The 12,302-nt window shown below is 36.8% G+C and overlaps 1 protein-coding gene across 1 annotated transcript; it reads left to right on the forward strand.

Annotated features, from left to right (window-relative positions):
• Nucleotides 1-440: 440 nt before the first annotated feature.
• Nucleotides 441-12,281, forward strand: ZBTB41 (zinc finger and BTB domain containing 41). The gene is made up of 10 exons (XM_009082581.1): nucleotides 441-1,630; nucleotides 2,775-2,982; nucleotides 3,689-3,758; nucleotides 5,831-5,978; nucleotides 6,617-6,746; nucleotides 7,253-7,348; nucleotides 7,864-7,970; nucleotides 9,426-9,531; nucleotides 10,623-10,711; nucleotides 11,479-12,281. The coding sequence occupies exons 1-10, from the start codon at nucleotides 508-510 to the stop codon at nucleotides 12,120-12,122; spliced, it is 2,721 nt and encodes a 906-aa protein (XP_009080829.1). The 5' UTR covers nucleotides 441-507; the 3' UTR covers nucleotides 12,123-12,281.
• The last annotated feature ends 21 nt before the right edge of the window (nucleotides 12,282-12,302 follow it).

A 12,302-nucleotide genomic window follows, 5' to 3' on the forward strand; every position in this document is an offset into this window, starting at 1 on the left:
CTGGAACGCTAAGCCTTGAGATTTTACGGAATCATAGAATCAGCCTGGTTGGAAGAGACCTCAAAGATCATCGAGTCCAACCCTACCGTGGTTATTAGACCATGGCACTAAGTGCCACATCCAGTCTCATCTTGAAAACCTCCAGGGATAGTGAATCCACCACCTCCTCGGGCAGCCCATTCCAATGTCTGACTTCTCTCTGTAAAAAATCTTTTCCTGATAGCCAGCCTAACCCTCCCCTGGCAGAGCTTGAGTCTGTGCCCTTTTGTTTAGTGATTTAATAAAAGCTCAAGTTATTCAGGATGGATGAAACTAAGCGTGAAATACACTAAGCATTAATAAGGGAAGTAGTGGTGAATCACTAACAGTAATTTTTATCATGATTCTTTTGCAGAGTATGAAATTACTGTTGCAGATTTTCTTAAGGTCCGGAGCAGAACCAAGTTTTCAGAGGAATTCTTTGCTAGTCACCTATGAAGCTCCTGGTCTTGAAGTTGCACTTTTGCAATGAAGAAAAGGAGACGGCTCGCTGCAAGTCTAAATGAAAAGGTTCGTCTGGGCCATGAGAAAGATTCTTCAGAACAGATTCTTGTAGTGGACTGTGCACAAGAAATTGTCCCCAAGTCTGAAGAAATAGCTCCTGCAGATCAGCTCGAATCTTCCCAAGAACTTGCACCCTCACCAGAACAAAGAAAGCTCCTAAGCTCATTGCAGTATAACAAAAATTTGCTTAAATACTTAAATGACGATAGGCAGAAACATCCATCATTTTGTGATTTACTCATAATTGTAGAAGGAAAAGAGTTTAGTGCTCACAAAGTTGTTGTGGCTGTTGGGAGTAGTTATTTTCATGCCTGTTTGAGCAAAAATCCAAGCACTGATGTCGTCACATTAGATCATGTAACTCATTCTGTCTTTCAGCATTTGCTTGAGTTTCTCTACACCTCTGAGTTTTTTGTTTATAAAAATGAAATCCCCTTAGTGCTAGAAGCAGCAAAATTTTTAGATATCATAGATGCAGTGAAGTTACTGAATAACGAAAGTGTTTCTAATGTACAGACTGATGTGGGGACTGATGCACCTACACCAGTAGAAACACTCAGTGAACTGACAGGTAAGCTGTTAAATAGTCATCAGTGCACTTTTTGTGGCCGAAGTTTCTGTTACAAGAAGTCCTTAGAAAATCACTTGGCTAAAGCTCACCGATCCCTTTCGGTGGAAAGGAAACATGGGTTAAAGATGGTTGAGAAGGCAAACTATTCCACTAGACGCTCCACGAGGAACCGTAAATGTCCAGTTAAATTTGATATCAGTGACAATGAAAGTGGTGATGCCTCTGACAGCAACTTGGAAAAAGTCAGTTCTGACAAGGAGACATCTGATAGAAGTGAATTTGAAGACAGTGAAAGCGAATGCAATGTGGATGAAGAGGGACAGGAAGAGGAAATGTCAGGTGAAGATTCAGAGTCTGAAGAACAAAGTGAAAAGGAACAGAATGATGCTGAAGAGGGTTCTGAGGGAGTTGATTCAATGGGAAATATTCCTGAAGGATTAGCTCCAGTCATCATTCAAAGCAGTAGCAAAAAACTGCTGCAGTGTCCCAAGTGTGACAAAAAATTTGATCGAATAGGTAAGAGCAAGTTAGGTTGATCTTGTTCTCTTTTACCATATGGTGGTGCTGTTTGTGTGGGAAATAAACTGAGCTGCTTCTCTGTCCTGGAGAGTGAAGATCAGAGTTTCTGAATTGTCTCACTGCTCCAGTGTGTTGCTAATTTTTCTGAGTGTGTTCAGTTATGTCTGTGGTGTTAAACAGTTTCAATAAATTAACTGAATGCAGTATTAGAAGAATCTGCAAATACTGAATTTGTTTCTCACTGCTCTGGGTTCTGGTTGTTAGCATAGAGTATAAAAGCACAGCTACTGTGCAGAAATAAATGACTTTTGAGTATTTAGGGTTGTAATGGCATGTTTTGCACGTTGCACCTTTTGCAGTTTCATAATTTAGAATTCTAGTTCTGAGCCCAAAAATATGTGCGAAACATGCCTTAAGACAAGTGATACATAGGGTATTTCTTTATAAACTTGTGTGGTGTTAGACAATTGATGTGTATGTTAAATTTATGAGCTACAGAAGTGTGATGCATATTCTACGGAGAAAAACGTGATCTAGTACAGAGCCGAGAGCCTGCCATTGACTTGAGGTAGGTAGATCTGCAGTGTAGGATAGCATTCTGTCCTCAGGGAGAAAACTGGCAAACAGAAAAGGAAATGCAAACAGTGTGAAAGAAATGAGAGATTAGTGGGTTTGTTTATGCTAATAGGTTGGGTGCCAAATGCAGATAATGTCAGAAGATCTGTATCATTAGTTCAGTGTTTTGCTGTTTGAAAGCACCTTAAAATAGCAGTTTGTTCCCCATTCTGTGAAGGCTCCGTGTGTGAAAGAGGAGTAATGTAACTTCCAGTATTTAAGAACAGAGTATGCTGTTGGGCTGAAGAAGAGGGACTCTTAACCCTCACATGGATTTAACAGTAATACAGAGCCCTGTGATTTTTACTCTTTATCTTAAAAGTTGTTAAGATGGAAGTTTGTGAAGGAACCTTGCATCAAACACATAGGTGAGCACTGTGCAGTTTTCAGTGATATAAGCCAGTAGACATCTCTAGGTATGTGTGTGGAGGGTTCTTGGAGCTTACAATTGAGAACAAATCCCTAATGTGCAATGTAGGTGATCCCTGTTCCAGTTCATGCTAACAGTTATTTTGTTGTTGTGCAGGGAAATATGAGAGCCATACACGTGTGCACACGGGTGAGAAGCCTTTTGAGTGTGACATATGTCACCAGCGTTACTCAACAAAATCCAACCTGACAGTGCACAGAAAGAAACACTCCAGTGATACTGACTTCCATAAAAAGGAACACAAATGTCCCTACTGCAATAAGCTGCATGCAAGCAAAAAGACTTTAGCGAAGCATGTGAAGAGGCAAGTATGGACAAATATGTCTGCAGAAGCATTTTTTTCATTTCAAAAGTAAAGATAAATGCATGTATGCACACAGCATATTCTGTTACTTTACAACTATTTTTTCAAATTAGTATCTTTTCAAAGGGCATGGGGATTACCAGTGACCCTTAACCTGCCCCAAGGAATAGCAGTACTTCTGTGGGCATTATGCAGTGGTTGTTACTATAAATTTTAGAATGTTTCAAATTAGCTAGCACAGTCAGAACACATCAGCCTTAATAATCAGTTGTGCTGCTTTTAGTTTGGAGGCAGAATAAAATATCTTCCTTGGGTTTAGGTGTGATGCTATGCTGTTGGTGATAATAGATGGCTAAACCATTTCATGCAGATAGTTATGGGTGAATAATTTGTTCATGACAGGTCTAATCTTAAGGTATTACTATTTACCTACTGCTTTTTCCCCTCATTTTTTGTAAATATCCACAAAGCATTATAATTGAAGCTGTCCTCTGTCTTACCAGTTGTCATAGGAGATTCTACAGGATTCCGTAGTCAGCAAAGCTTTCCAGTTCTCTGTGCCATTGGAATTGTTTCAGTATCAGGAATGTGTTCTACCTGTGTGATGATGAACCTTCATGACACACAAAGTTTAGAAATATGTAATATCTGGGTGATCTTCATCTTGGAAAGCTATGAGTATTTTCATCTCCTGTCTTTTTCCTAGGTTTCATCCAGAGAATGTACAAGAATTTCTTTCTATCAAGAAGACAAAAAGTGAAGGTTGGAAATGTGATGTAAGCAATACTTCAGTACTTTTGGTTTTTTTAATATAGAGACTGTGTTTTGTGAAATGAAGATATGGTATGTGTTTATGTGAACATCTTGGAAAGCTATGAGTATTTTCATCTCCTGTCTTTTTCCTAGGTTTCATCCAGAGAATGTACAAGAATTTCTTTCTATCAAGAAGACAAAAAGTGAAGGTTGGAAATGTGATGTAAGCAATACTTCAGTACTTTTGGTTTTTTTAATATAGAGACTGTGTTTTGTGAAATGAAGATATGGTATGTGTTTATGTGAAATCTCAAAGTATGTTTTGTGAAATGAAGTGAAGATATGGTATGTGTTTATGTGAAATCTCAAAGTGATGGTATACATTTCCTCTGGGCTGATTTAGGATGTGAACTTTGCATGTACAACTTGTGGTTGTGTAGATAATACAAATTTGAATTCTAAAATAGAGGCAGTATTTTTTACTGTGATCAGTTATTACTGTTAGTCAGACAATCAATTTGCAGATGATTAGACTTGAGTGTTATGAATACTTTAAAAACAGAGTATTTGCTGTCCTGTTAATTATGCACATCAAGCACTGGCCATAAAGTATACTGTTCTGGAAGGCTTTCTCAACAGTGAGGAAAATACATGTTAAATATGAAACACTTTCTCATTTAGCTGCATATGCATGTCCATAGAGTTGTAAATTTGTACTAAATTTATCTCTAGTTGTAGAATCATAGAATACTTTCCTTGATTTTCCTCAGCTATGTGTGAAACTTCATCTACTGTAAAAAGTAGTTTTTAGAACTTCCATTCTCAATCTATTTGCTTCCAAGTAATGTTTTAAGGTTTCAAATGTGGGGTTTTTTTGTTTGGATTTTTTAAGGGAATTGGTTTACTTTTTGTTTTCTCAGGGCAGCTCTTTTGTTTATGCAAACTGCTTTATGGCCCTGTGTGTCTGTCACATTAGGTGCTGGAACATAATTTTAGGTAGAAATTTTTAAAAAGTGAGCTGCTGCTCTTTTCCAGCTCATGAGCATTGATAATGGACTTGCATTAAAAGCAGACGTAGAAGTTTAGCTTTTATAGCAGTTGGAGATTGAACAGAACCCTTGAGTGCTGTGAGTTTGTTTCCAGGTTGTGTAGTATATTCTGGGGGCTGAGGTGCCACAGTTTGCTGCAGGATTTCTGCAGGTTCTTGGTTTATGCTGTAGACTGTGTGTGAACACCAGGATTTGGTGACCATACTTTAATCCTTGAGGAATATGAGCAAATTTAAAGAAACTATAATAAAGTATTAATAGTAAAGAAAAGGAAGAAGGCTGTTAGACTTTTTCCAGGTATGGAATTTTCTTACACCTATATTGAACAGTAATGAGTTTTTTAAACAAAAAAAGCTGTTGCTTTTGAGTCCCTTATTCAGATGTGCTCTGAGAAACTGATTGCACAATTTAATGTGTGGGAGTTGGGTAGTGCTAAATTCAGCTGCTGTAAACAACAGCAAGAGTTTCACAGTGAAATCAGTGAGCACTGTTGGTTTATGTTAAAGCATAGGACCCTGGTGTTAAGTTGTAATACCTAGTTTAAATTCCTAAATTTGAGCTGTGGCTTCAGTTCTGTATTTGTACTGCATGCTTACTTTAATCACTACTAATAATTCTTGTACATTTAGGTTTTGGTTAATCTGAGAACAAGTACTAAAAAGCTCCAGTAATTCTTGCCTTGTGAAGGTTCTGCAGCTCTAAAATATATTTTGAGTTATATTTCTTTGTTGGTATTGGCATTTTCTCTTTAATACCTGCTGTCAGAGAATTTCCCAGAGGAAATAAAGGAGCAAGTATGATTCTAGTTCTACAATAGCTTATACTGCAGATTTTATCACTGTCTGAGTTGTTTCAGCATCCAAAACCAGATTGGTTTTGATGATGACTGCAAAACTTTACAAGTTGGGATATTGTAGGTTTTTGAAGAACATGTTTAATCTTATATTGGTGCAGAGGGCAGGTGAACTAAACTCTTGAGAGTTTATAAATAGGAAAAAAACTGGTTGTAATTGAAGTATCTTTGACAAAGTATATTATCATTTTAGATTTGTAAGAAATCTTTCACTCGAAGACCTCACCTAGAAGAGCATATGATCCTTCACTCTCAGGATAAACCCTTTAAGTGTACCTACTGTGAAGAGCATTTTAAATCCCGATTTGCAAGACTGAAACATCAAGAAAAATTCCATCTTGGTATGAAACCTCCTTCTGACATGTAAACAATAGATTAAAAGTAAAACCCTTCTCCACCATTGTATGTTCTGATCCAATCTGGTTTCCACCCCACCTCCTTTTCCAGTTCTCCCTTTTCTGGTTTTGTGGGAGAGTTGTTTGAGGCTTTTTGGTGTTTGAGTTTTTAACTTTTCTGTTGTGCTATCTTTTTGAAGCATTTTGTTGTATCTCATAAGTGCAAAATTTGGGGGGTGGGGGGGAAGAAGAGTTAAGGTTAGTTTGGTTTTAAAACTCTTTTTGCATGTAATTGGTTCTCAGCTCTGGAGTCAGATTCTTCCTGAAGTTTTCAAAAGACCTTTTTTCCTCTCTTCCTGAAGTATTCTGAAGACTTTTTTATTACTAATTATTTCTGCTAGGTTAATTCTATATTTTTCCTTCACGGACATGAAATTCGCCAGAATACCATGTATTAGAAAGAACTTTCCTGAGCAGAAAGTGCACAAAGTCTAATTAAAGTATGCTGACTGTGCTAAACTTAGTAATTTGTGAGACAGAACTTTCGCTTGGTAAATGGATCAGGGTTTTCACAAATGACCAGTCTGCATCTTGATCAGTTTAGCTGACAGTTAATACTGCTGTGTGTGTCTGCCTACCTGTAGGGCCTTTTCCTTGTGATATTTGTGGCCGCCAGTTCAATGATACAGGAAATCTGAAACGCCATATAGAATGTACTCATGGAGGAAAGAGGAAATGGACGTGTTTCATCTGTGGAAAATCTGTCAGGGAACGGTAAGGAGTTGAGTCACTACCTGAACTTCAGCAGAACAGAGAACTACTTAGATTTTTTGTTTGATTTTGTGTATGCTTTAGCTTTGAGTTTTTCACATAAGCGAGAGCATTTCAGAGGGAGAGTGTATTAAAAAGGTGGTGCCAGAGCCACAGGTATCATTTTCTGATCACCTCTGAAATTAAGGGTGACAGCTGCAGGTAATTATTTATGAGGTACAACTGTGTTAAGAACATCTTGCATTTGTTTGAAAAGATTTCTTTAATGTATGTTTTCCAAATGGGCGTTAGGATGATAGTTTATTTCTCTACTGATCCTGTTTCTAGACCCAGCTGGTTCAGTAAATGATAGGTTGTCATTCTGCCTTTGACTGTATGTATGTTTATGCAGTCATTTGGATATATTGTGATCCATCAGAGTTAAAGAAATTGAGAAAATGATAGTATGTTTCACTGTAAAGTGGCAGAGATGTGGCTTAAAATTAAGATTCGCTGCCTTTGTTAAACAGAACAACTTTGAAAGAACATCTGAGAATTCACAGTGGAGAGAAGCCTCATCTTTGCAGTATTTGTGGGCAGAGTTTTCGCCATGGAAGCTCTTACAGGTACAGGTTTTTATTAAACTGCTAAACTGTTTTACTTATTTGGTGATATATCAGCATATTATCAACATAATTCTTTGTAATGTATGTATTTTGATTTATTCCAGCATTAGTAAATGCTCCAAGCATGTTTAAATATTGAAAATATGTTCATAATCTGTGAGAAGTCATTTAATTTATAATACATTAGTGGCTTAAACACAGGTAGAGTTCCCTACGAATCTTGTATCAAGGTTGAGTTTCTTGGACACCTTAAACTTTTGTATCTTTGTTATTCAAAGGGAAAATAAGCAAAGGTCTAAAATAGTCTACTAAATTAGTATCACATGTAAGAGTTCAGCTCTGTTTTCTCTTGCTTTCTAAAAGCAGTTTAAGGGTACTTCAACCAAAAGTTATTTCCTTACACTTATGCAAAGCATTAAAGACTGTGTTTTCTGGTATTTTGCATTGAATTAGCAGTACAGATTATGTTGACAAAATTGCATTTTATGGTTGTGTTTATGACTATAACTATGCAGACTTCATCTAAGAGTCCACCATGATGACAAGAGATATGAATGTGAAGAATGTGGGAAAACATTTATTCGGCATGACCATCTGACAAAACACAAAAAAATACATTCAGGTAGGTATTTTTTTTTAATTGACTACAAAATTACTATTTTGAAATAAAAACAAATAAAAAATTAATTACGGATTTCTTTTTTTCAGTACATACAATGTTTCAGTCCTGATAAAAGCTCTTTTCACTATTTCTAAGGTCTACTAAAGGAGGGTTAATATTACATGTTTTCAAGGTTCAAAAGCCAAGTGTTTCCTCCATGGTAACATAGAAAGCTGAGGGACAGTCAAAAACATGTAACAGTGAATTGCTTTAAAAATAATAAATAAAAAAAGCAAAAGTGAAAAAGGAGGATTTTTTAATGAGTTCAGATTTCTTTTTTTTTAATGGCAATTGTGTGAAACATTATTATCACAACACAGAAGAAGCTGTCAGAGTCTCTGTCGAAGTTTGTACACTGATCACTTTAATGTAAAAACATTGAAAAGAGGTGTTTATGAAGTCTCTGTTGTGGGGAAGAGGGAAGGAAGGAAGGTGGTGGAAGTCAGACCTGAGAACAGCCAGATGGGGATGATCAGGAGGAAGAAAAAGAACCTGTTGCACTGAGTGCAGAAAGGTTATTAAATGTTTAGGAAGAGTGACGATTCACCAGGGACATTTTTGGAACAGAATCCAGAGGGAATATAGCCTTCTAGGAGGCAAAATACTTACCAGGCAGCATGAAAATATGAAAGTGATCAGAGTCTAAACTTCCTGAGCCTTTATGTTGAAGGACAGCTTCTTTTTTGGTGTTTGAAATCATGTCTGCTATCAAATAAAGAAATCTTTGAAAACTCAAGTAAAAAAAAAAAAAAAAAAATCCTCTTTTCTACTCTATTTGCTTTTCCCCCTCTAGAAAGTTACATTCTTTGACTGTCCACACTCCTACTTATATGAGAAGAAACACTCTGCCACTTTGTGGAAGATCTCAAGATGGCTAAAAAGAATCAAGATACTTTTAAACAGCAGTCTAAAAGAAAAAAGGTAACTATGTAAATCAGGATAATTAAAAAGATAAATGCTGCAGTGTAATGTTAAGGTCTAAAAATTAATAGCTGAAAATAATTGGTATGTTTCAATAAGCTGCTCTTTTAAAGCAGCTGAATTATTGAAGATTTCACATCAGGTAATAATGAGTATGTTCCTAGTTATTCACTTGTACCTCCCATGCAGTCAGTGTCTGGGGAAGTGCCTCTTGTTTCAAACACAAATTTCGTTGTAGGAATGACAAATGGTCATATATGATATGTAAGAGTCATATATAGCAAGTGGTAAAATCCCTTACTCTGATAGAACCAACATACTACCTGCATTTTGTTCTTTGATAACAGAGAATCCTTCTCTGAGTAAGGTATGGAAAAGCTTGATTGGCTGAACTTTGGGAACATGAATCTACTGTATGTTCTAGAATTACAGCTCTTAGACATTTAATAAGTTACAAAACATTTAACCACAGTTTATTGAATTTTGTCTTTATAGGTGAAAAAGCACATCAGTGTGAAGAATGTGGAAAATGTTTTGGCCGTAGAGATCACCTTACTGTTCATTACAAAAGTGTTCATCTAGGAGAAAAAGTCTGGCAGAAGTAAGTGTGGGTTTCCTACAACTACATAAGTACTTCTGTACTGTAACTGACTTCTCTGGGACTTGCATGTTGGAGCAGAATTCTAGTAGTCTGTGTGTTTGTCATGCCTGATACCTTAGTCTTTATAGAGATACCATTATTCCAGGTTGAAGTGGTGTAGTGGTTTAACCCCAGGCAGCCACCAAACACCACACAGCTGCTTGCTCACTCCCCCACCAGCAGGATGGGGGAGAGAATCAGAAGGGTAAAAGCTAGAAAAACTCGTGGGTTGAGATAAAGACAGTTCAGTAGAGAAAGCAAAAGCTGCACACACAATTATCTGTCTCAATGTTGTTCTAAAATTGTTGATTGCTGTAATACTGTCATTGCAGTCTAGTTAAGACTGAATTATTAGTCATCATGTAAACATTGTGAGAACTGTCCCACGCTTAGGTATTTTAGAAGCTTGTAGCAGATTAGTGGCTCTGAAAGTAGGTAAAAAACTTTGAATCTTGAGTTACGTGTGTAAATTGGAAATGCAATAGGGTTATAAAATTCTTGAGCTCTAAAAATAAGCCTTTCTGAGATTTCAAATAAACTGAGACCTAGTTGTATTTCAAATGATGCATTGAACTGTTAGTACTCACTAGTGTGTGTAGAAGCCATTATAGAGGGGTCTGTGTTAAAAGTACAGTATGTTGATTATTCTCTTTGGTTTTCCTTGGTAGGCAGTAGCCTACCTAGAAATTCTACCATTCCTAGAATCTATTTACAGCCTAATTCTGCCAAAGTGAAAGGTTCTTGTGGATGTTGGACAAAAAATGTTACTTAAGGATACTTCTGGAGTCAGGAAAGAAGTTCTAGTGGCTTTTGCTCTTTGAATACTTCAGTGCCAATCCTAGCAGAGAATAGGATTGAATATTGAAAAGAAGCTAATTGCCCTAATTGGTATGTAGATGCCAGGAAATAGGAAAATAGGTGAGGAAATTTGGAAACGTTAATATTTAGCTATCTTGCTGTTAAAAGATTTCAGAAAGGACTGTGCACATAGCTTTGTTGTAAGTTGGTTAAAAAAAAAGTGTCTAACATGAAATGTCTTTTCTTCTTTAAAGATACAAAGCAACATTTCACCAGTGTGAAGTCTGTAAGAAAGTTTTTAAAGGGAAATCAAGTTTGGAAATGCATTTTAGGACACATTCAGGTAAAAATAAACTCCAATAAAACCAGAAAACATGTAGGAATGTATTTGTATGCATCAACATTGATTCAGTTATTTAATTCATTATGGTTGTTGAGCATTTAGGGCAAGAGTAGGAGGAAGCAGCAAGACTTTATTCTTTCTTGTATGTTATTCATTGCTGAATACTGCTCTCTGAATGTATCAGTTCAAACACCGATAATCCTCAGCACAGGTTTGTGGTGTGCTGTCTGTGCCTCCTCCTTGAGTTTACTGGTGTGTGTTCTTGCCAGATTTACCCAGAGCTTCTAAATGTTTCTGTGGTCCAGAGATTATTACATTTCAAGTCCTAATCCAAACAAGGATTTGAAGTCCCTTTGGAAAGGCTTATGTCTTTCACTTTGACTTTGTTTTTCCTGCCTTATGTTTAGGAAAATCCTTGAACTTTTGACATAGATAGAAGTAGAAATTGAGGTTATTTAATACCAGTATTGTAACAAGTTTAAAGACTCTTCTTTTTCATTTGATTTATGTTTTGATAATCTTTGTGTGTTTCTGACAAAAAGCCCAAGCATTGAGAGAATTGTATGTAAGGAGAAGAATATGCTTACATAACTTCTAAAGAGACTTTTAATGGCTCACTTGATTCCAAAATTGATGCTAACCATATGCTCTGTTTTTAGTAAAGTTGTTTTATACTAGGACTCTATGCCATAATCCATTTAGGTATTTGCCTATGTGTGATATGGTGTTACTCAGAAGAACTAATTCTTACTTCTCTGTCTTTACAGGCGAGAAACCCTACAAATGTCAAATCTGTAATCAGTCTTTTAGAATTAAGAAGACGTTAACGAAACACATGGTTATTCATTCAGATGCTCGACCTTTTAATTGCCAACACTGCAATGCAACATTTAAACGAAAAGACAAGCTGAAATATCATATTGATCATGTTCATGGATCAAAGGCTGCAGAAGAGGCATTGGCATCTTCTCCAGAGGAAAAGCTAGTCTCCTTACCAGTGCAGTACACCTCTGATGACAAAGTTTACCAGACTGAGGCTAAACAATACGTGGAACAGTCCAAAGCATATCAATCAGATGCCAAAAGTTTGCTACAGAATGTATCCACGGAAGTCTGTGTGCCTGTGACTCTGGTCCCAGTGCCCATGCCTGACCCACAGGCTGACCTAGTGCAGCACACTGCTCAGTCACACAGCATTCTTCCTTCACAGCCCGAGCAGGCAGATTATCAACGGGCGACAGATCTGTCATTTCTCGAGAAATACACTCTCACTCCACAACCTGCAAATATTGTTCATCCTGTAAGGCCTGAGCAAATGTTGGATCCTAGAGACCAGTCATACCTTGGAACTTTACTGGGGCTAGATACAACTCCTGCTGTACAGAATATTTCAAACAACGAACATTCATGATCAGACCATAACATTCCACCTAATTTGCTAAGCCATTAGCCACCAGGAGGCTGATATGGCAGTTGAGATTTATATTTTATATTTTATTTGGACTCATGAGTCTTCTGCATAGTTTGGGAAAAACAATTTGTTTACATAATATTTGAACATTTAGGCACATTTTGATGCATACTGAAAGAG

Source organism: Acanthisitta chloris, unplaced genomic scaffold, assembly GCF_000695815.1.
Source record: "Acanthisitta chloris isolate BGI_N310 unplaced genomic scaffold, ASM69581v1 scaffold21039, whole genome shotgun sequence".
In the NCBI taxonomy this organism is placed as follows: Eukaryota; Metazoa; Chordata; class Aves; order Passeriformes; family Acanthisittidae; genus Acanthisitta; species Acanthisitta chloris.